The sequence below is a fragment of the Anas acuta genome, chromosome 14 (genome assembly GCF_963932015.1).
Source record: "Anas acuta chromosome 14, bAnaAcu1.1, whole genome shotgun sequence".
NCBI lineage: Eukaryota > Metazoa > Chordata > Aves > Anseriformes > Anatidae > Anas > Anas acuta.
The window spans coordinates 20,220,898-20,245,629 of record NC_088992.1 but is presented as its reverse complement, the minus strand read 5'-3'; the positions used below and the strand labels follow the sequence as shown (position 1 = coordinate 20,245,629).

At 41.4% G+C, this 24,732-nt stretch overlaps 1 protein-coding gene across 5 annotated transcripts in view; it reads right to left on the bottom strand.

Annotated features, from left to right (window-relative positions):
- CSNK1A1 (casein kinase 1 alpha 1) overlaps nucleotides 1-20,836 on the bottom strand; it is a 35,529-nt gene extending 14,693 nt beyond the window's left edge. For 2 of the 5 annotated variants that reach the window (XM_068698184.1, XM_068698183.1), the window contains exons 1-5: nucleotides 20,321-20,836; nucleotides 19,526-19,632; nucleotides 7,379-7,505; nucleotides 5,517-5,615; nucleotides 3,102-3,185 (exon numbers count right to left, since the gene is read on the bottom strand). In XM_068698184.1, the coding sequence (XP_068554285.1) occupies nucleotides 3,102-3,185; nucleotides 5,517-5,615; nucleotides 7,379-7,505; nucleotides 19,526-19,632; nucleotides 20,321-20,443 (540 nt within the window). In that variant the 5' untranslated portion in view covers nucleotides 20,444-20,836. Of the gene's footprint in view, nucleotides 1-3,101; nucleotides 3,186-5,516; nucleotides 5,616-7,378; nucleotides 7,506-19,525; nucleotides 19,633-20,021; nucleotides 20,041-20,320 lie in introns of those variants that run through there. The other 3 variants (XM_068698182.1, XM_068698186.1, XM_068698185.1) reach the window with 3 other exon arrangements.
- Between the last annotated feature and the right edge of the window lie 3,896 nt (nucleotides 20,837-24,732).

Sequence of the window (24,732 nt, the reverse complement as noted above, 5' to 3'; positions counted from 1 at the left end):
CACAATCTTAGTTCTACAACTGTCTTAGGTTACTAATGCAGTTTGTATCACATTAGCTCAGTAACTACAGTGCGCAATTTGGGAAAAAACTAATTCTGTGAGCGTACACTTCACAAAAACCCACTCACATGAGAGCAGTTCACGCATACAGATAGTTAATGGCAGCTCAGCAGCTTAATGCAAGTGATGCACATCCTGTATTCTTCTCTACGTATCAAAGAACACTGGCTGTTTTGCAGAGCATAAGGCCAAAACCTCCAACAGCAGACAAGACATCTTGCTTCCAATCACATACTATTCTTAAGACTACCAGAAGATGACCACAGCAGCATGAAACCCTTGCTGATGATATTAATACAGCCAGGAAGAGCCTAGTACATGGAATCCAATTTAGGTTTCTAATAGTGAAGCTTGCTCAATGATTTGGTATGTAGCAACAACCGAGTGCGTGCCAGTTAGTATGCTAACAGCCAGCCTATCTCCAGCTGTTAATACAGACAGTACCTTCTTGTGACAAGATTTCAGGACTAGGCAAAAAAAGAAGCTGAGGCAGAAGTACGTAAGGAACATTTCAAATTCTAGCAATTGGTCTTCAATCTACTTATCATTTGGCTGAGCTGTTTACAACGCTGGATTAATGCTACAGGATCAGGGACTATAACTCCTACAAATTAATGAATACTACAAAAGTAACTGAGATGGTGAGATGATGGAAAGATGAGATAAGGATCGAGAAGTTCTCAGTTAAAACCTATTCAGCATCACCTTAAAGGTGATTCCAGACCATAAGATACAGCTTTAAATGCAAAGAAGTATTGAGACTGATATGCAGGTACATCTGCATTCAAGAATGAAGCAGGGTCACTCCAGTACACTGGAATTGCTGTGAATTATAGCACGACACTTGACACGAAGGAATGCAAGACAGTGAAAGACAGTTTCTGAATTGCACAGTAGATTTTATAATTCTGGTTGAAGAATTTCTAACTACAGTAGTCTACATGAGGAAAAAGAACAAAGCTAAAACCCTAAAGCCTTCTTTATACAGCTGATGTTAGAGCAGAAATCCTTAAGCTGAAGTTGTGCTGTGATTTACATGCAACAAAGTTTTTGTACATTTGCTTTCTATACACTATCCTACTGAAAATCACCCTGAAAAGTCCAGAATGGTTTGGGCCAAGAGGAGGTAAAACAGGTTTTTAAACTACATTTCAGACAAGTTTGGGAAAGATGGCGCTGGTCTTTTTGTTGCACCCACTACAGCTACCACTAGAGGTAGTTATTTGCTTAGCAAGTACTAAAATGTCCTCAAGCTAGCAGGAATTTAGCAATTTTGATATCAAACTCGTAAAGCAGAGAGTATAAAGCTTACACGTGATTACTGCACTGCAAATGCAACTTTCCTGCAAAGCCTGACTTCAAATGCAATTCTCTATTTTTTGATTAAAGGTCCATGATCTGATGACAGTCTCTGATGTACAGTTTGCAATAACTTCTTTCACAAAGTCTTTGTCAATTAGTTAAGTAAAATGCTATGCCTGGAGAGGGAGGGAAACTAAATGCTACAAATGCAACATTTTTACTGCATACATAGTTACAAACAATTTAACAATTAAAAGCCTTCATTCTGTCTTTTCTGTAATCTTCTGGATCTTGCCATTAATGTTACAAAGGGACAAAATCACAGATCGTGATTCAATATAGTTAACATTGAAACTACTCCTCTAATACATAAACAGGTGGTGTCTAGTTCTTTGTTTAGCACAGACTTGTCAGATTACTTTCTTCAAGAGCTAGAGAAGTAAATTACTAAGTGATGTTCTGGCGCTTGCACAGCTGCTGCAAGCTCTAAACATTAAATCTGAAAAAGGTAATTCTGTGTTCTTCAAGATGTATGGGTGAAATAGGCAGAAAACAAAAATAGAATTAATTCATAAATATAGTCCTGCTTTACACTAGTCAAGTTATTGGACATTGTTTGACAGCACTGACTTCTCTGGGGAGGTTTATTCCATTCACCAGCTTCAGCTCATTCTGTATTTTCCCTTCAGGATGGGCAAAAGGTACATGAGTAAGTCCACCTCAAAAAGAGATGGTGGAAGATAATAGCCTGATTTGGATGAGTACAGAACATACCAGTGTCAGCCAGCAAACAGAAGTATTTCCACAGATAACCTCATACCACTTTAATTCTGTTTGTTGCATGATCGGCAGGAAACTGGAGAAGTAGGGCAAGATTTTTGCCAAGAGCAACTAAAGAAGTAGATCAAAGTCTCTGCCTCAACTGATAAGCAAGTTTCTGAAGCAGACAACAGAAATCTGTCAGCCTGCACACAGCAGCTAGTTCTCTAAAATTTAATACTTGAAGACTTATTGCAGAAAGCTACAGGCTGATGGTATGGGCAAAACTCCTCAGATATGATTCATATTCAGCAATTTCCAGTTGTTCTGTTAGGAACAGGCATATGTCTTGATTTATTTCCAGTTCATCTTCTTTTGAAGAGTCAGGAGCACTACATTTAGCAGTAGATAAGCTCATAATTCTCCAAGCTTACTGGAGTAGTTTAATTTTATAAGAACAACAGATGAAAATGAGAGTATCATCACACATTTGGAAAGATTGTGAACAAAAACTACATGGGAAAGTCTGGTTAGTGTGAGAGCAGAACTGCTTCACGGGCATTCAAAGACACTGTGGGAACCCTACAGGGAGGCAAGCAGACAACTGTGCACAGAAGCCCTGCTATTTCATTTGGGTGGCACGTCTATTCTTCAACACATCCAAGGGCTTGCCTTTCCGTTTTAAAGGACAAAAATAAAACCTGCTTCTGCATCTGAAATCAAGCATGTACATTTAGCCTTTCTTAAAACCAAGTTTAGAAATAATTTCACAATTTAAACAAGCGCCACAGGGAAACATCTTAGTAATGTTACATGTTTGCCAAGTATGTCTGAATAATGCCAACATAAGAGGTGCTTTTGCGAGATCTACATTCTCCAGGAAAAAAAAAAAAAACAGAACCAAAAAAAAACTAAAACAAAACCAAACAAAAAAAGCACATGAATTTCGGGTTGAGGTTGGAATAGGAGACAGTTCAGACCTGGTTTAATCCTGAGAAAGATGGGTCCTGAGAAGTACTAACAGTCATGCTTCTTTTCCTCTTCCCCACTGGAGATTCTAAACACTGAACAAACAATAGAGGGTGGCAGTGCATCAAACAGTATTGCTTACATTGCAACAATGGCCGGCGCAGACAGGCAACACCGAGGCATTCAAGAAAGAACAAGGGTAGCCAAATGCCATCCTTCTTCCACCAAGCACTGTAGTTTTCCAAAAGCTATGTATGCTTTTATTTTATTGTATTGTATTGTGTTTTTTTTTTTTTTTTTGCAAGGAGAAAATTTGAAAGATGTGGCAAAGTAAATTTCACCTGTGAGCCGCTCCAAAATGGCACTGCCTTACCAGGGATAACAATGGTGACATTTGGCTCTATTAAAAAAGGAAATTAAAGTTTTGCTTACAAAAGCATCCTTTGGTTCCACAAACTGCCCTTCCCCCAAAATACATTTAGAAAAAGTAAATCTTCAGTAAGGAAGAGGTAGAAGGCATTTAGTCACCTTAAAGTTTACTTTCATAAGCATGCAGGGCTTATTTCTAGTAGAGCTGAAAATTCATCTTTTGAAGTGGGAGCCAAATCTCTCCCAATCACCAAATTAAAATTTGAAAAAAAGTTTGTTTTTTAATAACTGACATGAAGCTACTGGAACAAGATTACCATGCTATTCTAGTATTTGTGGCTGGTATTTTCCTTAACTTGTGTAGTCATCTTTAGAAATCAAACTATACTTTTAGAAAATTAAATACTGTGTGGTGGCAAGTGTTCCCTAGACAAAACACCTGGTTCCAAACTGAAGCAACCCAATTCTCCTTTTGCTCATGTTAACCTATTGAATCTGTCAAGCATCTCTGATCTCTAAACCTCTGTATCAGTAACAAAGCCCATGCTCACAGAAAGTATTTGCCACCATAACACTGCATGGCTCCCTAGTTAATATACTAATGGGAAAAGAAGAAAAATAACGTATAGGCTTTTTTCCAGCTGATGCAAATCTAATGTGTTCTTCCACTAAAATAAGCACAGCAGCACCTTCTAGGCCACTAATTCACAAGATGAAACAGAGGGCAGCAATGCCAACCTAGCATGACTGTGCAAAAGCATAGAAAAACAGTCCAAAAAAGAACTGGAAATCAGGAACTAGAGCTAGGAAAAAAATAAAGCTTTATTTTTATTCCAAGTCTTGCCAGAAAATTAAGGAGCCTAACTGCTCGACACAGCAGAGAAAAATAGGAGCTCTACAGAGTGAAAGTATGAAACTTGGGAATGAGCAAAGTTTAACAGCAACAGGATTACAAAAAGACTACCTTTCAATTAAACTTACAAGCTTTTCCAACAATGATTGTATCTAAACATTCAGTGCACTGCACCTCTTCAGACAAGAGCTGTTACCTTAAATATTAATAAGATTTTCTCCTTCTAATGTTCATGGCCCCAAAGTTGGCATTCATACAGGCAAACAAAGGTAAACATTTTAAACACTAGTAGTGCCTAGAGATTAGACATTCTCTAATGGTATATATAGAAAATGAGTGGGAATCTTGCTTCCAATAAACAGCTTGATCATGTACATTTGTTCTGAAGTTAATTTCTATTAAGTAGCATGCTTAATGCATTGCCAATGCTGCCTGTCTGCCCGAGCTTGACATACAAATTGCAGGATTAAGCATATTTCACTCAAGACTAAAAATAAAACCTTATATAGAAGAAAACTTTCCCCCCAACTGCAAACATGCACTTCTGACTATGTTTACCCACCCAAACGTGTAACAACTTCAGCCCACCCCTCCTCCACCCACCTTTTGTTTACATACTGAGTATTTTGTTGTACAACATATTCAGGTACTCTATAAAGTTTTCCGTTCACATATTGGCATAGATTCATTCATTTATAGACAATTGATCTACATGTTGACTATGAGTCTGATCCACAATTCTGGTGGCTGAAGAATTACCAGTCTGTCACTGTAAGATTTAATGCCCTGATGACTGGTAGGTCAGGAGATCCCACGTTGGTACTCGCTTTTCATCCCAGGAAGTCATCCCCAAAGCCATAGATTTGACTTTATCATTGAGGAAAAAAATGCTATTACAACAGTCATCTCAATAATGAAACTCCATCATTGATAAAAGTAACAAAGCATTCTCTAGGATTAGTTTATAATCTTGTTGCAAGCCTAGAAACCATCTTGCAATCAAGTCCATCTCAGAGGGCAGGTCAGAAACCCATGTGTATGCCACTCTATTTAGTAGTGGTAACAAATCCAAGTTCTCACATCAAAGAATTATAGTTTAGCATCCAAAACATCAGTTTCAACAATTAATTTTAACCAGGCTGTGGAGCTTTAATCAAGTAACAGCCATTCTCTTTGGATCTTTTGAACATAGCATTCAACTAACCTTATTACAGTGACGCCCAATACCCATTAGGAAGTTATCTGGTTTAATGTCTCTGTGTATAAAATTCTTTGTGTGCACATATTCAATTCTACTGATCATCTGTAAAAAACAAAACACCAACAAGAACAGGTGAGATTCAGTAAGAATACAATTAGCTTAAACCTTCAATTATAGCACGACTTTTTAGTGGTACTGTCCTCTGCAATATAAGTTTATAATTTGTTTGATGAAAATAAAGTCTTTTATATGCTCTTCAAATAAATTTATCTTTTTACATGTTAAAATTCCATAATCCTGGTCAGGAGCTTGAAGATTGAATACCTCAAATTATTTCCCATACATTTAAGTTCATCTTCTAATTACAGTGTCCCATTAAAGGGTAATTTACTTTTTTGAGTTCAAACAAAGCTTTTCTATACCTACCATGAGAATTTTAAAGCTTGTCTCTCCACATGATGCCCCACCCCACTGGCTATTCAGCTAGTTATTCACTTACGGATCACTTTCCCAGGTATTTTTTGTAGAGCAAGTAACAACTTTATCGTGGCCCACACTACCCTATCTAGACTATTGCAATCCAAGAATGGCAGCTGCTAAAGACAAGTTCTAATACAACTGTAGCATCATAGATGGTCATGCTATTTCCTGTATGTGAGCACACAGCACACAAGTTTATATGGTATAGCTTTTCAGCTATTAAAACACTTCATGCAGTCTTTAGCGAGTGGAACATCACATTCTTGGCAGCTGTTCTACTGTACTATGGCCTAAAAGCCACTTTCATACACTGACATCCTACATTCCAGCTGTATGTAGTTGTCCAGATAACTAATTAGCATTTACCATACAAATGAATACCAGACAAGAACTATCCAGATTCTCCAATATCTCTGTAACATCCTGACTCTAGCTAAACAAGCGGGCAAATGCTTCTTTCTAGAGCAAGCACACTAGTCATTTGAAGCAGCTGAGAAAAAGGATAGCTGACCTCGTCTCCATACAACTGCTGTGAGCTTCGCTGGCCATGAGCCTGGGTTGCTACAAGCATCTGGCCAAGTGACAACTTGGTACTAACATCAATTAAATAATATTAGATGAAATTTAAACTACCACTGAAAATTCGACTCATGAATCCCTTACTGCCTTCAAGTAACTGTACAATCAAGCTATATGCTGAATAGCAAGCAGCTCTCTCAAATACCATACATGGTATCATGACAAAGTCTTTTTCTAGCAATTGGTATTTTGCAATTAAACTGATAGGCACTCCTGATGTCTTAATTAACAAACCTGCGAGGCCTTCGTTAGGTTTGAGGTGGCATCTCAACAATGAACCTTCTTAAACGCAACAAAGACCAAACCAGTATTTACTAGCTCATGGTCTGGTACTAGGAATTACAGGAGCTTGGGAGCACAGTGAAATTTCATTGAGAACAGACCCTTAGTCTTGCACATTGTCCACCTGTCAACACATCTGGCCAACATGAACTACTTATTGAATCAGACCATGCCTAAGGACAGGCTGCTTCAGATCTCCTACCACCACCCCCATGGCTAATGCTGGCAACTAATTCACTCTTATTTGCCTGCATAGTTTAAAACTATACTTCCGAGATCCCTTTAAAACAGCATTTCTTGGATCCGTAGCATCAGGGAGTTGGTATCTCCACCACACTCCCACTATAGGTCCATTTTGTAGGCCACAGCACAGAGAAGCCTAGCGTTACTTTGATCCTACAGAGGTCCAGTGTTTGTTTAGCCATGTAGAACACTGCTCAACACATTTAATCAACTGAAAGAGAACCACATTGCACAAAATAATCCAGGGTTTTTAACTTTGTCACGGTAAGGTTTGCACATACCTGGTCTGCTAGCATAAGTACTGTTTTCATCGTAAACCTGCGAGAACAGAAGTTGAAAAGGTCTTCAAGGCTGGGACCAAGAAGATCCATAACTAGAACATTGTAATCCTTTTCTTGACCATACCACCTGCAACAAAAATTTATTCGGTGTTAGCATGAACTGTACAAATTTGAATCTCAGTCATCAGTAAGCATTGGTGAGACAAGCATCAATTAGATTAAGTTATACTTTTGAACATACAGTAGTGATCAAGTGATCACCCTCAAAATGGATATGCTTGTAGAACAACGTTCTAGGAGAAGTAACTTGATTCTGTAATGTGTATCTTACTGTTTCCAAGCTCTCTGGGCTTAGCTGTCACCTGCATGAGCTCCTCTTGCTGTCAACTCTAAGACAGCTATCAGTACAATGGTTAACTTTAGTCAGAGAACTAACTCAACTCAGCACCTAAGCAGTTTAATTTCTAGTTGCTATAGTAGGAAATGCTTTCCCTGCTTCACCTCCTTTTTTAATAGGGTAACATTCAACAAAACAGGCAGCAAACTGAGCCACAGAATGGAAGGTACTTCTGGAGGTCATCTTGCCCAGCCTCCTGTTTAAGCACGGCCACCCAGAGCCAGCTGCCCAGATCCGTGTCCAGACAGCTTTTCATGAAAGATGCTCCAGTCCCCTTAACCACCTTAGCAGCTCCTTGCTGGATTGTTTAGTATATTCATGTCTCCATTCCTCTGAAGAGCCCAGAAGTGCCCACACCACTCCAGAAGTTCTGAGCAGAGCAGAAGGAGCACCTCCCCTGACCTGCTGGCAACACTCCTCATGCAGCCCAGGGTATCACTAGCCCTCTTTGCTGAGCATGAGCCAGCAGTGCCCTGTCACAGTCTAGAAAGCTAGCTAAAAACTAGGATTCTCTCTCATTTTTCCTGGAAGCAAAGTTTGAGGACAAAACAGAAGATAAAATAAGAACTGTACGTGTTCACATTTAAGTTTCTCTGAAGTGGAAACATCACTGTTGTTGTTTAGCAACAACCAAAACAGCAGAATTAAAAACCAAAGCAGAAGCCACCACATGTCAATATACTGAGGTATCAGTATGTAGCTGAACTGAAATCTGAAGAACACCTTACAGTCCTATTAGTTTCCTGTATTATTTAATTTCACAGAAATAGTGCTAATTGCTTTAGGCTTTGCTTTCAGGTAGGACATCTCTGCAGCATACCAAAGGAGTTCATGCAGTTAATTCTTTCTACCTCCTCATTCATTCAATCAAATTAAATAAATATCAATCAAGATCTACTACACTATTAAGTAGATAAAGGCTCTTCAATAGGTTTTCATTATACAGGTAAAAACATTTAAGTGTCATAAAATGAAAGATACAGATGTAGATATATACCTTCAACCACAACCAAACAGACCATGGGATCAACCCTTAAATGCCTGGTATGTCAACTTGGTGTAAAAAGTTAGGTTTAACAACACTGAAAATGAGCAGAAAGCTTTCCATGCATAGTTTTCCTTCCAGTCCACATCTAGCATTCCCATCATAGCACTTCTCACTTTATGTGCAGCTGAGGAAGCATCACTTCACCTCCCAAGCTGTATGAAAATCCTTTACTTGTGCAAGTCTCAGCTGTGAATTCCCATACTTGAAGTTGGCACTGAACCTGAATATTCTCCTCTAATGTCCTTCCGCACATTCCAGATACCTACTGTTAAGTGGGAGGCATGCATGAGAAATACTATTACAGAAGCTGTGCTAAGCACTAGTACATCACTGCGAAGATTTAACACCTTATTGTTCAGAAAGCTGCATTTTGACTTTGCTAGGCAGAGTCCTTAGGACAAGGACCTTGTACAAGGAGTCTATGGATGAGGTAGTGACTAGCTGTCTTCTGTAAAAAATTCGATTTCTATCAATATTGATGCAGCCGATACACCAAGATACTCCAGAGCAATAGAGTGAAGGTAAAGAAAAAAAATATATCAAACTTCACCCCAAGCCCAATGGTAGCTGGGGCTTGAAATAGCCATACAGACACTTTACTTCCACTTAAAACCATGACTGCGGGAGACTAATGCACAGTTGTCTGGAAGACTGTTACTACTGATAAAGCTGACAAATTCCTTGGCACTCTCACAAAGGATTCCAAGCTTTGTCAGGTTAAACTAAAATATTTGCAGGATGCAAAGAACAGATTCAATATTCACATTTGGTTCAGGAACTACTAGCTGTACCTTCCCCAGTGTCAGGATACTGGTGGAAACAGGCACTTTCAGGTTTATAACAATGCATTATGAAGTTATTATATGTGGGTTGTGGACCACAGTCATTGTGTAACAGGTCAGTATAGGAAGAGTTTCATTCCCTACATAAGGAGGTGATACAGAAACTATAGATTTTAAAGTTGTCATTCCAATTAAGTGCCAATAAAACATGTTCCTCTGGCAAATCAATGATAGCAATACTGTAAGTATTTTGCCTTCTAAAATTCATTGAAGTTATGATACACAAAAAAACTTCAACTGACTCAACTGGAAAAGCACAGTATGTAGTATTACTTGATAAAATACTTGACTTGTAAGAAGGGCACTATTTACACTGGAATCTGACACCAAGCCATGAATCTTGTACCCTTAGGAGCTGAAAAGACTTGCCTAGGAAGGCACTTTCAAGAGTTATTAGAAACCAGTTTTAACAGCAAAAGCAACCACAACCAGTATTTTAAATATACAATGTAGAAATTCAATATGAGCTTTTGTCAACTATCTCTCCTATTCAACTGTATGCCAGCTTTATTTCAGGAAGTGCTCAATATACCTACTTCTTGGTTCCTACCAAAGTCATCTATGCAAACTGCTGAGTAGTTTTGGCAAAACTCTCTAAAAAAAAAAAAAAAACAAAAACCACAAAACAACTCATAAGTCACATTTCAAAATGAAACATTAGGGCCATCCAGAGCAACATGAACTGGACCTGATGATCTGCCTGGTTGTTCTTTCCAATGACATTTGGCTTTACTGTGAAAAAGTCTCAAGAATTACAAGCTGAATCCAAGCATTCTAAAGCCTGCCACTGTATATAGTAAATCCAGATAAAGATAAAACATGACTTTCCTGAAGACATGGAAACTCTGTTTCAGAAGCTCATTTTAATTGGTCAGTGCAGTGGTTCAATGCCTGAGACTGCACTACAAAGGGTCGTATATCAGCTTTCAACTAAATGAAGAAAATTGTTAGAGCATTAGGAAAAAAAAGTGAAGCTGATGAAATAAAAGCCTACCCAGGACAAAACGTTTTTGTTCCCAAAAACATTTGAGAAGCAGTTGGTTCCTCTATAGGGGTCTCTCTGCCTGGGATGCACAGTAATTCAGGTTGATTGAACAACATCCATTCAGCCTACTTCCACATACGCATGAGAAAATTTTAATCTGACCGTTTTACTGGTGAAAAGCACTGGAGTAACGTGTGCTTTATTTACTTTGCTAACACTGCAAGTAAGTTTTCATTTCCCTTGGAACACTTCCAGGCAAAATGGGATTAAGAAGTACGGCTACATCATGTCCATTCACAGTGCGTCTCATAGCTGCTACTACTACTACTGGCAGTGCTGAGTGAAAATGTTAGAAGTCTTGGCTCTTGCTAAGAAGCCTTGGAAATTATGATGCTTAAGAGCTTGGCAAGCGTACCTTACTTTCATAATCAATGTGGGAAGGCATACGATCGCACCTTTTCGATGAGCACTTTGGCATTTAAGTTTTAATACTATGAGGGTAAAGTGCAAAAGAATATGGCAACAAATTCAGGACACCCCTATGAAAAAATGCTAGTCTCTCAACTGGAAATCTTTAGGAGGTCCAACACCGCATCAGCAGTGAGACTAGGAGTGAACTACTAGTATTAGGAATAATCAATACAAAGCCCTGAGCAACTACTAGATGCTACCAGCATCTCAGAACACAATTTCCAAGTGTCTCTTCAAACTCCATGGACTTTTTTGAAGCAAACCTGGAAGCAATGATCTGCTCTCTCATACTAAAGTTAAAGAAGCAATACATTTTAAGCAAGGAGAGTTCTATAAAGCAAGAACAAGAAATTTAACTACCTGACAGTTCACTTTGGTTAGATAATGACTCCACATATGAGTTACACACCACAAATTTTCAAAAGAGACATGTAATTCCTAGACTAGGAAAATTCATTTAATTAATTTCCAGTGAACACATCCCATTAGGACATACTGCATAAATAGAGAATATTAATTCTGTAGCACAGGTCTATCTATACCTCCTTATGCCAAAAAAGGCAAAATATAGATTATCAGCTTGCTAAACAGATGTAGAACACCCTACTGAAGGCTTCACAAAATATGAGCAGGATAGTATTATTAAGAGTTCAGAGTTTATCTCTGAGCATGCAGTGTAACACAGTAACATCTGACACAGAACCATGGTCCATATTCAAGCTGTAAGGTGTGCCCCAACTCATTGCGTGCATGGAAATGCTTTGTCATTCTCCCCTACCTTATCTGTTCAAGCCTACCAATCAGTGAGAACACAGCAAAAAAAAAAAAAAATCCTTTCTGAAGCTCTCATGTTTAAAGCATAGTTAAAGATCTAACAGCGACCTTGATCTGACTTCAGTGACTTGTCTAATTCAGAAGACGGAGACTCACCATGTCAACAAGTTTCCAAATCATGTCATTTAGCAGCCTGACAGGGGGTTCCTGTGCATGCATACAGTTGAAACATTTTGTAACATCCTGAATTTTAGGGTTTTAGCTCCTAACAACTAAGTCACGTGATACAGTGGTTTAACACTATTTAGTTTCCAAATCCTGTAAAGTGGTATGATACCAGATCACATGACAAGTAAAAGTTTACTCCAACTTTTTTCATTGCCTTAACTAACCTCACAACAAGCAAGTGAAGTACTGATGCACATCTAGTGCTTAGCAGCAAATTATATAGATCAGATGTATCCAAACCTAATTTTATTCTGTCTTCAGAGCTGCATCTTTCAAAAAGTCATATGGTGTCTATTTCAGCAACTGCATGTTTCCTAAATAATGTCAATGACAGAACTTTTAACAGGTAAAACATTTTATTCATCATAACATTGTTCACATTTTGCATTTCTTTCCTTCAGAGTGCCTAACTGAAGTAAATCAGTTTGCACAGAGGTCAGCAAAGGGCTAACAGAATTCAGAAACGGACATTAGAAGCCCAGTTACAGTCTACTGTACCACTTTACAGTTTTACTAGATATCCAGCATTTTTATCCATTACACTGATTGTCTTGTAGTTATAACCGTCAAAGCTGTGTTAACTGGTCAAGCACTAAATAAACGGGTTCAGGAAATTCACGTGAAAAAAGCCTTAAAACTCAAATTTAGACAAGCTAAAGTTCTGAGTAACTGTACAGCTATTAGTCATTGGTTAAGAAAGCCCAAATCCCAAGTACTCTAGAACCATGAAGGCAGTGAAGGCTTAATGCAACTTCATTACGTCTACAGCCTATTGCATACATAAAACCAGAACATAATCTCATTGTCACAAGCAATTTTTCCTACTATCAAAGCAGCTATAACTGGACTTTTGTTTCAACTTCATAAAAGCTCTTCTCAGACACCTGTTTTTGCCAACTAAATTAACTTCTGCTGAAGGCTTCTGTGAAGTTGACTATGATCAATCAAATAGCCAAGTGGAGGCCACAGCCATCTGGAATTACATATAGAACTGCAGCCAGGCACACTCATGTTTGAGACAAAAAAATATCTCTTGGTGTCTCAGTGCAAGGAATTACAACAATTCTGTGACAGGTACATTCTAACCTTTATATTCCAGAATTTAAGCAACAACTTCTCAAAATATTGATGAAAAGGCATCCAAAACCCATTATATCCGCATTCAATAAAAAAGGTCAATGTAATGTCAAAAGTCCAAATTAACTTTTGCCGCTTTCCTCATTCATACTGTTTTACCCTATTATTACTCAGTCCAGTTCCATGCAGTGTTTCCCAGCCTTTTGGCTTTCAAACTCCAAATGGATAGTTCACGTGACACAAAGTAGAGATTGCCAGAAGAATTAAGGTAGATTGAAAAAAAGCTATTAAAACAAAATTAAGGTACAGCAAACAAGCAAGCTGGAAAGAACTACTGCAATTACCTGAATTCACTTTACTGATCAGTTTGACAAGTCAGCAGGCACATGAGCACAAATATGTAAGTCTGGAAGGCCTCACAAGCACAAATGATTCAGAGATCCAAAAGAAAACCAAATGACACTAAACTGATGAATGCTCTGGAACTCTATTCCACTTTTGCAAGCACCAAGTCATTTATGTAAATGTCTGAACTAGGCATTAGTCAGATGATAAAATTAAAGCAAAAACACAGACCTCCCTATAATCATAGGTTTCTAATATCAGGCTTCACTGAAAAATAAGCAATCCTAACTAATAAAAGTACAGGTGCTCAACAGAAACTGGAAGACAATTGATATCAATGTTTAAGGCACTGACGTTCCTTCACGTGGCAAGCAACAAAAAAGCCCTGTCACCAACACCCAGGAAAGGAAATCCAAATCAGAACAGGGACAGGACTTTGAGATGGATGGGAAGGTGGTGACCCCTGTAATCACACATTCACACAGCTCAGCAACACAGCCAGGAAGTTACACAACTGTTCTTTACAGATATGGGAGGGCTGTAAAGAGGGAGAAGGCTATTAAAAAAGAATAAGAAAGAAATAAGTGGGCCCCGACTGCCTGTAAATATAACATTCATCTTTAGGCACTGAAGCTCTCTCTGAGCACAAAATGAGTCCTGGGGTGTTAACCTGGGAAGTTTTAACACTGTGCCTGATTCACAGAAAGAACAGGATGTTAACCAAAATGAGCTGGAACAGGCCCAAAGTGATCCCTTCTGGTTGCATGTTCTAGACTTCTCAGGAGAGACATCCAAGAAATTAAAATGCTTTAGAAAGATCTCTGGAGTATTTTCACAGGCAGAATATAGAGTTCTAACAGATACGGAAGCAACACACAAGGCAGGCAATCTATGGTTAGTAAGATTCATGTCTAATTTCCCACGTATTTTACATTTCTAGTGTGCCTTTCCCAAAGCTGGAAAAGCACTTCTCAACTGTTAGCTGGGTGGGAACCAGTAATATAAATGAACTTAACATAATATGGCATGACTGCAATACTGAAGTGGAATATTTAACAGATGTCACCTAACGTTAAGTTGCCATGGTGAGTATGAATTAGGCCACCCAAGTACTAAATAAAGAAACAGCAAAGAACACCCTACGTTATGAAGTTAGGTAGGCTCTATAAATAAAGAGCTGTACCACTTTTTGTACAGTTATGAGAAAAATATGAATATATGAAGTATGCCAGTGCAACTTATCTGCCAAGCAAAAGTGTTACTTCATCTGCCTAGTGTTATGTTGCATGCATACTTCCAAGCAGTCAACTTGCTGCTTTGCTAGCTGTTTAATGAAGTAAATTAACAGCTGGTAGGAAGCGAGGAGAACATAAGTCAAATTTCTTCCATAGAAATCAAAAGGCTCAATTCAGTTGAGAAGGTAAGCCATTAATCTACAGGAATTGCTGAGGAAAACAGACCCTTTCAGTAGGACCTCTGCTGATCATCCGTTCCAAATTGAGTAACACCAAACTGAAAGTGCATACCTTTGCAGCTGTTTCTGCAAAGGCTGAGCTAAGACTAGAGGAAAATCAAACTACAAAAAAAGATATTTTTTAAAAGTTTATTTTCAAAATGGGTTCCCTTGGCCTCTCCTAAGGAGACCAGTGAAGGCCAATTAAGACTGAAGCTTAGGTAGTCATAAAGCATTAAAAAAAAAGAGTTTGTTTCAAGATGTCCATTCTCCCAGCAGAAACACATCAGGGCTTCATTTCAAAGACCAGCTTTCGATTGTGCTTTGAGCTACTGGTACAAGAGTCTTCCTCTTAACTACTAGAGTAGCTTTGTCCTTCAGTCACGATGGTGTTGCCCTTCAGCATGAAGGTCTAGAGGAGTATATTTACAGATTTTTTAAGCACTGCTTAAGGAGATCAAAATTTAAAGTAGTTGGGGAAAAATTTGTTACGAGAACAACTCTAAGATTACCAAGCTTGACCGTGTTTTTCCACTGCATGTGTTATTTAGTGAAGATGGAATATGGGTGGAGTCTGTTACTAACAGACTATCCAGCAACATGGCAGAAAGTTACCAGTAAGAGCAAAACTTTTAGATGCTTTTACAGATTTTTTTTTAGACCTGCAACTTTTAACATGCTACATGCTATTTAGTAGATTATGTAGCAATACATAGGTGACAATATTCAATTATTCAGTTTCTCCACTTCAAAATATTTTGTAAGAACTTAAAGAGCAGGAATTTACTTGTTCAGGTTGCAAGAAAAATTAAGTCAATACATTTTGTTTTTAAGCTTACAAATTATTAAATTCAAGTATCACCTTAATTAGCCACACATAAAACTGAGTACTGTATCTCTTCAGCCTTGACTGCTCTTAAGCAAAATACTTCCAATACCTCATCAATAGGTGCAGATGGATCCAGCATACCATTCATTTCTAGTGGAAAGTAGGCAACAAATTATCCCAATATGTTATCAGGAAAAAAATCTGAAGTCCATTTTTCTTTTAAAAGAAAAGTGTATCTGAAAGAGTACCTAAAGATAATCTTCATAACAGATACAAACAATAGTTGGTAATTACCAGAAATGGCAAAAATCAAGAGGGGCTGACATAGATCATTCAAACAATTACTCTTAAAGTCTGCTTTAACAGATTTACACTATAAACAAAATATTCTGAACTCAAACACACCTTGCTTCATAATAAAGGCAGATATTCCAAACTAATAGGATCAGTGTCTGGTTAACAAGAAGATTACAGATAAAAACACTACTGAAAAAGGGGGCGGGGGGGGGGGGGGGCTGATGGCTGAGAACAATGACAATAAGCCTACCAGAATATTGCAGACTTTGCATTGTGTCCTAAAGGCAGATTAGATTGTTAGATGTTAAGCTTGGTTCAAGAGCCTCTTGTCAAAAATGACATTAATACAACCAAAATTTGTGAATCAAAACCTTACCACTAAGTTTGTAAGTTTCTGTGAAACTTCAGAGAAGTTCAGAACCTTCCCTACTCTTTCAGAAAAGAAGAAAAAGCAAAGTCAAAGATCCTCTTCTGAAGGTAAAGGTGTGCAAAACATCCATAGAATATAACACATTCTCAGTTTCTGCTACATTATGTGCAAACAACACATTGTTGCAGTGCAAGTAGCAAGACTTCTCTCCACAAGTGAAAGCAAGCTCACAGTTAATCCCACAGAAGTACTAAAAAAATGCTGTTGAGCCCAGTTTATACAGAATGACAACAAGAAAAGCTAGGAATGATTCCTAGGTTTTCTATTAAATGCTCTATTTATGCTGCTGTTGCTTAAAGGCATCAAGTTACAGAAATTTTAACAAACTTACTGAAAGAATTTTCTTCAACTTGATTCATCTTTCTCAATATACTGAGCCAAGAACAGCTTATTCCAACTGGACAGCATATCATTATAAGACAATGGCAGAATTAGTATTATCAATTACACACGCAAAGTGACCTAAGTACAAACTCATACGTTCTCCCAGCTTCGCTGTTGCCAGAAACACGTCAGAAAAGCTTGAGTTGTCTGGAACAATACACACAGTAATTTGACTTCGATCCTAGTCTTTGTTAAGCACCTCAGTGATGCATCTCATTTCATAAGGCAAGTCCTCCCCCCTCGATTCAGAGCACCATGAATTCTACTGAACATCTCAAGTTTCAGTGTTTGTCAGAAGAACTGCACAGGGTATTCTGTTCAACTTTGTCTTGAAGAAGATTAAAACACAAAAATCCTGTTTTAGATTTCTTCAAGCATTGCCAGATATCATACAGCAAGACAACAAATAACAGAAGCATAATCAAAGAATCTGTCAAGCAACGTCTAATACATAAATTTAAAATTACTGCTGCTTCTGAACATTAAAAAGATTTCCAAGAGTTTTCCAAAGAACACTGTTCTACAAAAAGCCTCCTACGATTAACACTGTGAGAACCAGAATGCAAAAATCTTTAGGACTCCCTGATATTATCAAATAGATCACAGATCTCTAGGACAATAAGAACCTATGTCTAATAAGAATCTATGAGTATGGACTCAGTTGACAATTCTTACCCAGACCGTAGTAGTCTCATTTTTTTGGGACTGGGAAAAAAAAAAGTGTTAAATAAAGTTCCTCTGTGGTGATGAGACTTTTAATCAAGAGTTACTGGTTATACAAAAAAAAGTTATGTCTTATAAAAGTACATCAAATACAGAGGAAAGAAAATTTACAAGATGACTGCTTTAAATGAAGCTAGAAACAAGTTTCTCAACACACAAGATGACTTCTAGTATCTCCCTTTGAAATAAAATGCTCTCATGGGGCATTTTAACCAAACCCAATAGCTTACTTTTAAGAGCAGCTCACTCCTGCTACATGGAAAAAGTTGAAAAAATTGAAACCTTAAGCCTCATTATGGCATCAAAGTCTTTTTTTTCCCATCCCTCAAAAAAAAAAAAAAACAACAAAAAATCCTAAGCTTAAGCACGCTTGCTCTTCCAGTTTTGTGATGAAACACCAGATACCCACTTACGTTGGCTGTTTTCCCAGGTATCCTTGTTTTAGCATGCCACTACACTGTGATGACTTTCCAATACGCAATTTCTATTCTTTCAGCTCTGAAAAAACCCATTTGTACCCATTTGAAGAAAAGGGGGTAGTCTAAATAAAAAAATGCATCTGTTTTCACTTAAGCAACTCTGTTTAAACTACAACTGTTCAGTTTCATACAGGCTTGTTTATTCTATTCTTGCAAAAGGTTGTCATGAATGGAGAGGACAGGTGGCCAAGACAACACTGTCTCCTTGGCTATAGAGCTCTAGCACACGTTCAGGTCTACAGTCAGCTGTGTTTACAGGGTCAGGGGAGCTTTCAACCTCAGAAATGCAGACATTTATAGCTTTTCGTTAAAATTAATGCAGTCTAAAATCCGTAAATCATTGTGTCCTTACAGTACGTACAGGCTGCTATGTTGATGCACATGTAAAAGTGAAAGAAGGGTAAAGAGACTAAATGGAATCCACAGTTTGACCCAGAAACTAAAGTGGAGCTGGTTTTGTAGCTCAAGCCACCAAATCCCTTTATACCATACTGCAAGCATCAGAAATAACTATTTAAAGTGAGTAACAAACTTCAAAAAAAAAGGTCTTAGAGTGTTTCTAGAGAAAACTGAAGTTTCGATTTGTCTATTCAATAAATAGATTCAGTAGTTGAAACTGCCCAGTATTAACACCCCAATAATCTCTAAGAAATGACTCCTCCTGGAGTCTGTTTTACCAAAACAGCAGTAATTTACTTCTAATGAGGAAATTATTTAAAACTCCTGAAAGTTTCAGACAGGGTATGAAACAAGGAAGCTGCGTAACAAGCAACTGTGAGGGATTAATCTTGGCACTTTAACTATACTGAAATCGTGGTGACGCATCTGTTGCGGGTAACAGAAAGGGGCTGCCATTTCATTTCTGGTTGAGGTTCTCTGCAGTCTCAAGCCTTGCAGCACGTAACTATGAAAGGAAAGGATACATGCCTGAGCACGTCCCTTGTCCCAACAGGAGAAGGGGGAGGGTTAATCACATCCATCCGCCATTTTCTAAGCGGAGGAGGAAGACATGTTGGAACAAAAAAAAAAAAACCAACAAAAGAAAGCAGCCATTTCCAGCACCAGCTCCAAACTCTCAACCTCATCAAAAATGCTGACTCTCATCATAACAATCTCACACTTTATTCTAGTTACTGTAAGATTTTTTCATAGCTCAGGAGCTGCTGCAGATCTCACTTTCACAGCACAGTATTTAAGCAAAAGAAAAGACAGCCAGGAGTCGGGGGGGGCCTTACAAATATACATAACTAGTTGTTAATCTTCAAATGAAGCATTTTTCTTAACAGTTCAACACATCCCAGATTAAGTCTCTTAATGGTGGTGTGCTACCTCCTACTAACATTAAAGGAAAGTCACCGTACTGACATACACAAACTGACTCCTACCGTATATGTGGAATGCCAACTCCTCCTTGCAGAATCTTGTATAGTTTGCTTTCATACAGCAGCTGGGGATGCCTAGCCTTCTGAGACTCCAACTTCACAGCAACTTCCTGCAGTGAGAAGGAACAAGGAATCAGAGTAGAGTATCCACCAAGCACAGCCTTGCCACTGGGGTTTAAGGGATACTAAACTTCAATATTCCCCACACAGCCCTGCTGCAATTGCTCTGAGGTAGAATTTTTTATGCTTTCGGTGGCCAATGTCCTGCACTTTGTTGTCTTTTTAAATTAAATCCTCATCGTGATGATTTGTGCACAAACATCCATCCCAGGTCATGAAATTGAGCTGGAAATGTTATGTCTTCAGATCCATATAAGTGACGAGGAACATACACGGGTGTTTCTTCTTTACAGCTCAGAGCGGTGAGGGGGAGGAAAGAAAAAAAAAAAAAAGGTAAAAATAAGCTGAAGAAACAGGGGATCTTCTTTGTTTCTATTACCGTTGATAAATGTGAGATACAGCGTTCCCCAGCACAGCAAAAGGACGGAGACGATCGGTGGCAGCCTCCTCCAGCCGCTGGTAAGAGACAAAGTACGTTCCCCCACAATGGCGATCTTCTCCCTAACACTTACCAGGCAGGCGCTGGGGGGGAGGGGGCACCACGGCCGGCTGGGGAAGAACCCCCGGCCCGGGGACGGCGATGGGGAGGGTGGGGGGGGGAGAGAAGGAACCAACACCCGGCTTCGGGGAGGGCAGCGCCGGACTCCGAACGGGTCGAGGGGCGCGTGCCGCCCTTACCTCCCCGTTGGTGATGTTGATGGCCAAGTAGATGTCCCCGAAGGAGCCCGAGCCGATCTTCCGCACCAGCTTGTACTTGCCCCCGACGATGAATTCGGCCTTGGAGCCGCTGCTGCTCGCCATGGCGAAAGGGGCGACCGAGGCCGGGCCGGGGCGGGGGAGGGCGCGAGGAGGGGCCGGGCCGAGGCGCGGCGGGGACAGCGAGGCCCGCCGGGCCCCGCCGCTCAGCTCCCGGCCGGGCGGGCGCCCCCTGGGGCGGCTCTGCCCTGCTGCCGGGCCCCCAGCGAGGCGAGAGGCGCCGCGCGGGCCGCTCGGGCACGGCGGAGGGAGGGAGGGGAGCGGAAGGCGCGCGCGAGGCCCGCTGGCTCCCGGCCGCCGCCGGCCCCGTCACTCGGGCACGGCCGCCGCCATCTTGTCTCGCAGCCGCCGCTCGCGCGGACACAAAATGCCCCCGGCCCGCGGCCGCTGCTTCTTCACCGCGCGGGGCACGCTGGGAGCGGGGCGGGGCGCGCCCCCCCGCCTCCCCTCCCCGCGCGCGTGCGCCGAGGGGGCGGGGGTGGGAGGAGGGAGGGAGGCGGGGAGGGGGAGGAGCCCGGCGCCGCGCCTGCGGGCGCACGGCCAATGAGCGGCGTGCCGGAGGGAGGGCGGAAGGGGAAGGGCGGCTGGCGACCTGCCCTCACTCGGCCTTAAAGGGGCAGGCGCCGGCAGGGAGAGCGGGCGGTGTGCTGGGGGTCCGCACAAGGCAGGGGGCATGGTCACCTGGCAAGGCCACCACCTGTGGTCCCTGCCTTCAGGTGTCAGCTTCGCGTGGCTTCTGGCACAGGCAGCCCCTGCTTCTTGCTGACTTTCAAAACAGCTCTCTTCCCTTGTCCTCTGGCTCAGCGCTGTTTTTCCTTTGCAGGAACACAAAACTGTGAATTCCCGGTGACTCATCGTCACTCCCTATTAGAGCAGCGTCTTCTGCTGTGCAAGCCTACATTTGGGAAATGATTCAGTCCTCAGGAAAGATAAAGCTCCTACAGTAATATAGCTTATGTATAGATGGAATGTCTACTCAGGATATCTTCTTGTAAAGGGGGCATTCAGAGAAACTGCTTTCCAGCTCTCCTGGTGCACTTGGAGCCGTGTGAATAACAAAAAGTTTTATTTTAAGACTTGTCTATGCACAGATGGTTTTAAATAGCTAATGCTTAATAAAATTGAGATGAAGAGGTCCAGGTTAGGACACTGCTGTATCGGTAGGAAGCTGTTCATACAAAGATAGAGGCGTCTTCTTAGCATAACAGCATCTACATGGTGATAGAGGCTTTTACTGCGCTCACCATATTGCTTTCTAACTTGGGAAAGTTACTGTGGTACAAACACTTTCTGTCTGCACAAGTGCAGACCGGGTTGTGTCCATGTGGCTGTTACCCAGTGAGGGAAGTCTGTGACTTGCCTGTGTTTCTTCCTGTAGTGGACTCGCTTAGCTACAGGATGACTCCATGGTGAGAGACCAGGAAGAAAGCACAGGGAAAATTGGCAAGCAGCAATGCCCTGCACTGCAAATCATAGCTCCAAATTCCTGTTGTGTTTCAGAGAATTTAGACCCATTTTTTTTTCTACGACTCCCTCTGTCTCTTTAATAAAAATAAAATGCAGAAGAGTCCAAATCAGCTCACACTGTACCAGAATGAAAGCAATGTTGAGAGAGCAAGCTAGCCTCCAACTTGTTCCCACCTCGACGCTGTAATGGAGCGTTTGTACAAGTAAGAACATCTGCACTCTTGTCACTCAAAGGGAATGTGGATTTTGTGCGGAGGAGCTCAGCACTTAAGGGGGCTGGAGTTTCAAGGGCAAATGAGGTATATTTAAACATCAAGCTCATTTCCAAATACAGAGCCTTTGTGTCCTCAGCTGCCCTCATATTACTGTTCATCATGATTTGCAAACAGCTCAGGACTGATGTGCACTTAGAGGCCTTCGGGGTTTGGTTGTTTTGAATGGTTGCTCTGGATGGGATTTGAGCAGTCTGGAAGCGTTTGGCTTGAGTCACGTACCTCTGGGGGAGCTGGAAAAACAGGCCTGCAGCTCCTGGGCAGTAACGAGACTATGTGTGGGTATGCAGGAGTGCAGAATCTCCTGGGCTATGCAATGCTGCCACCTCCTGACTTACGGGGGACATCTCTGCGTCCAGGGGACAGTGTCGGGGCCTGGGGATACATACCACACAGGACGGGGACTAGCCGAGCTGAGCTCAGTACAAAAATAAATGTCCAGGCACCCATCATCTCCCAAACGTCTGCAATGAAAAAAAAAAAAAAAAAAAAAAAAAAAAGAGAGAGAGAGAGAAAGAGACCAGCAATCATCATTTGATATTTTTTTCTTGGTCATTCCTAACGTACATTCCCTAATAGGCCCCATGGTCATGTTAGGAACTGTGGGATTGAAAAGCAGATCAGTCTAGGCAATGTGGGAAGGGCTGCAGGACAGGCTGGAGGATATGTAGAGATGGGAGAAGTCAGCCAGCATAAAGCAGGGTAACACCAGGATACAGAGGAGAAGAAAGACTTACCAGCGCAGCTGCAGCTCCATCACCCCTGGCCAGAGCAAGGAAGGTGCCTGGGAACACCCTTCTGCTCTGGGACCAGTAGTGTGGGGAAAGCCTCCAGCCCCCCGCCCGCCCTGGCAGCTCCTGACGTCTATCGGGCAGGTGAAGGAAAAGCTGGAGAGCCCTGGGGCCAGCATCCCACTGTATAATGCCAGAGTGACCTCAACCCTCTTCCTGTTTGCATGCTCTCGGTGGCTGCAGCCCACACCTGTCTGTGGGCTGAGGGCACCACAGTGGAGCCCACCTTTTACATTTACATCTTGGCCACCCCAGGGCTCTCCTTGTGTCTCCACAGGAACAAGTAGAGGCCTCTTTATTTTTGATGAAGGGGAAAGGTGCGTGTGTATTTCTGGGTAGGCAGAATTTAGCCTGGTGAATGAACAGCTCTATTCAGGCGCGATGTAGGAGGAGACTCACAGCCTGCCTGAAGGATCCTAGATGTCTCATCTGGTGGGTTGTCCCCATTTGTGGCAGGACAGCTCTGAAGTCCTCTCATGCCAGACCTTTTGCTCTTCTCTATTTTGGTCCACAGATCTGTTCTGTCTTTGTTCCCCTCCCAGCCCCTCATGGCACACCACATCCTGTGCCATCACGTGTGGGGTTTGCCTTGCTGAACAACAGAGATACTGACAGTCCTAAAGCAATCCTGGCCTTGTAACAATACTACCACAGCCTCTGTCCTGGGCTTGTGCCCTCAGTCTTTAGGAATACATAGATGTCGAGGAAGACAAATACAAACAGTAGATGTGTACAAACGTACATGCCATGGAGATACTGATTGTATTTAAATTGATATAAATTAAAAACTCTGAACCTGTAAGTTGAGAGAACTGTAGGCTGTGGTTTTGCAGCAGCTGGCCTGATCAAGACTCAATTCTGCGTCCTCCCCTCTTGCTTGCCCTGCTCCCAGCGCCTCATTCAGACCTTCTGCAGGTTGCTTCATCTCCCCAAGCCCGTAGAAAATTGCCTGGAAATTTGCCTCCCCGTGGTTTTATTTCTGAGTTAATGTTTTGCTAGACTAGTAACTCAAATGGCTCGAGGATCCCCAGGGGGCCCTGGGGTTGTCCCCTCTTGGCAGTGACATGCTGTCAGCCAGAACTCCAGACAGGAGCGGTCAGATTGGAAAACTGGAAAAAGATCCCCTGCTGTCTGGAAAGGTGCTCTGCGAACACCCAGGAGGGAACACAAGAACTGTTGATTTCTCTGCTGATAGGGATAACACCAGCCCCTGCACCAAAATCAGATGGAGTGAATCTGGCTGCTTAGAGCCTCCCACAAGCTACTCTTCGGCTCCTGTTCATTACTATTTTCCACATCTTTCAGAGACACTGAGGCATTGAGAGAGTGTATATAGCTGTACCACTTGATAAAGTGAAAGGAATAAATCCTCTCTCCTCCTTTTCCAGGGGATGGGCCAGGAACCCTGCTGCATGGCCCGGCCTCCAGTGATACTGGCCCTCCTTGACCTCAGCATTGCTCATCCTTAGTTTGTGCCTGCTTTGTGACTGAGCATCCCCAAACCTCTTAATTTGATCCCAGCAAAGGAATGGAATGTTTGCAGTGCAATAAACCAGCTGCTTGATGCAGCACTGAGTCAGCAAGTACTCGCTGCTGTGAAGTTGGGGCAGAAGGGAGCTGCTCGTCCTCGCAGGCAGCAGGGATACCCCAGGCTGCCATCGAAAGGCTCAGTGGGCGAGAGGAGCATTGAAATGGCAAGTCAAGCAAAGGTATGACTGAAAAAGTCAAAGGCCATGCAGAACCTCTCCCGTGGAGCAATCAGCTCACGTTCAGCTCAAGTTGTAATTTCCGAGACTGCCCAGGG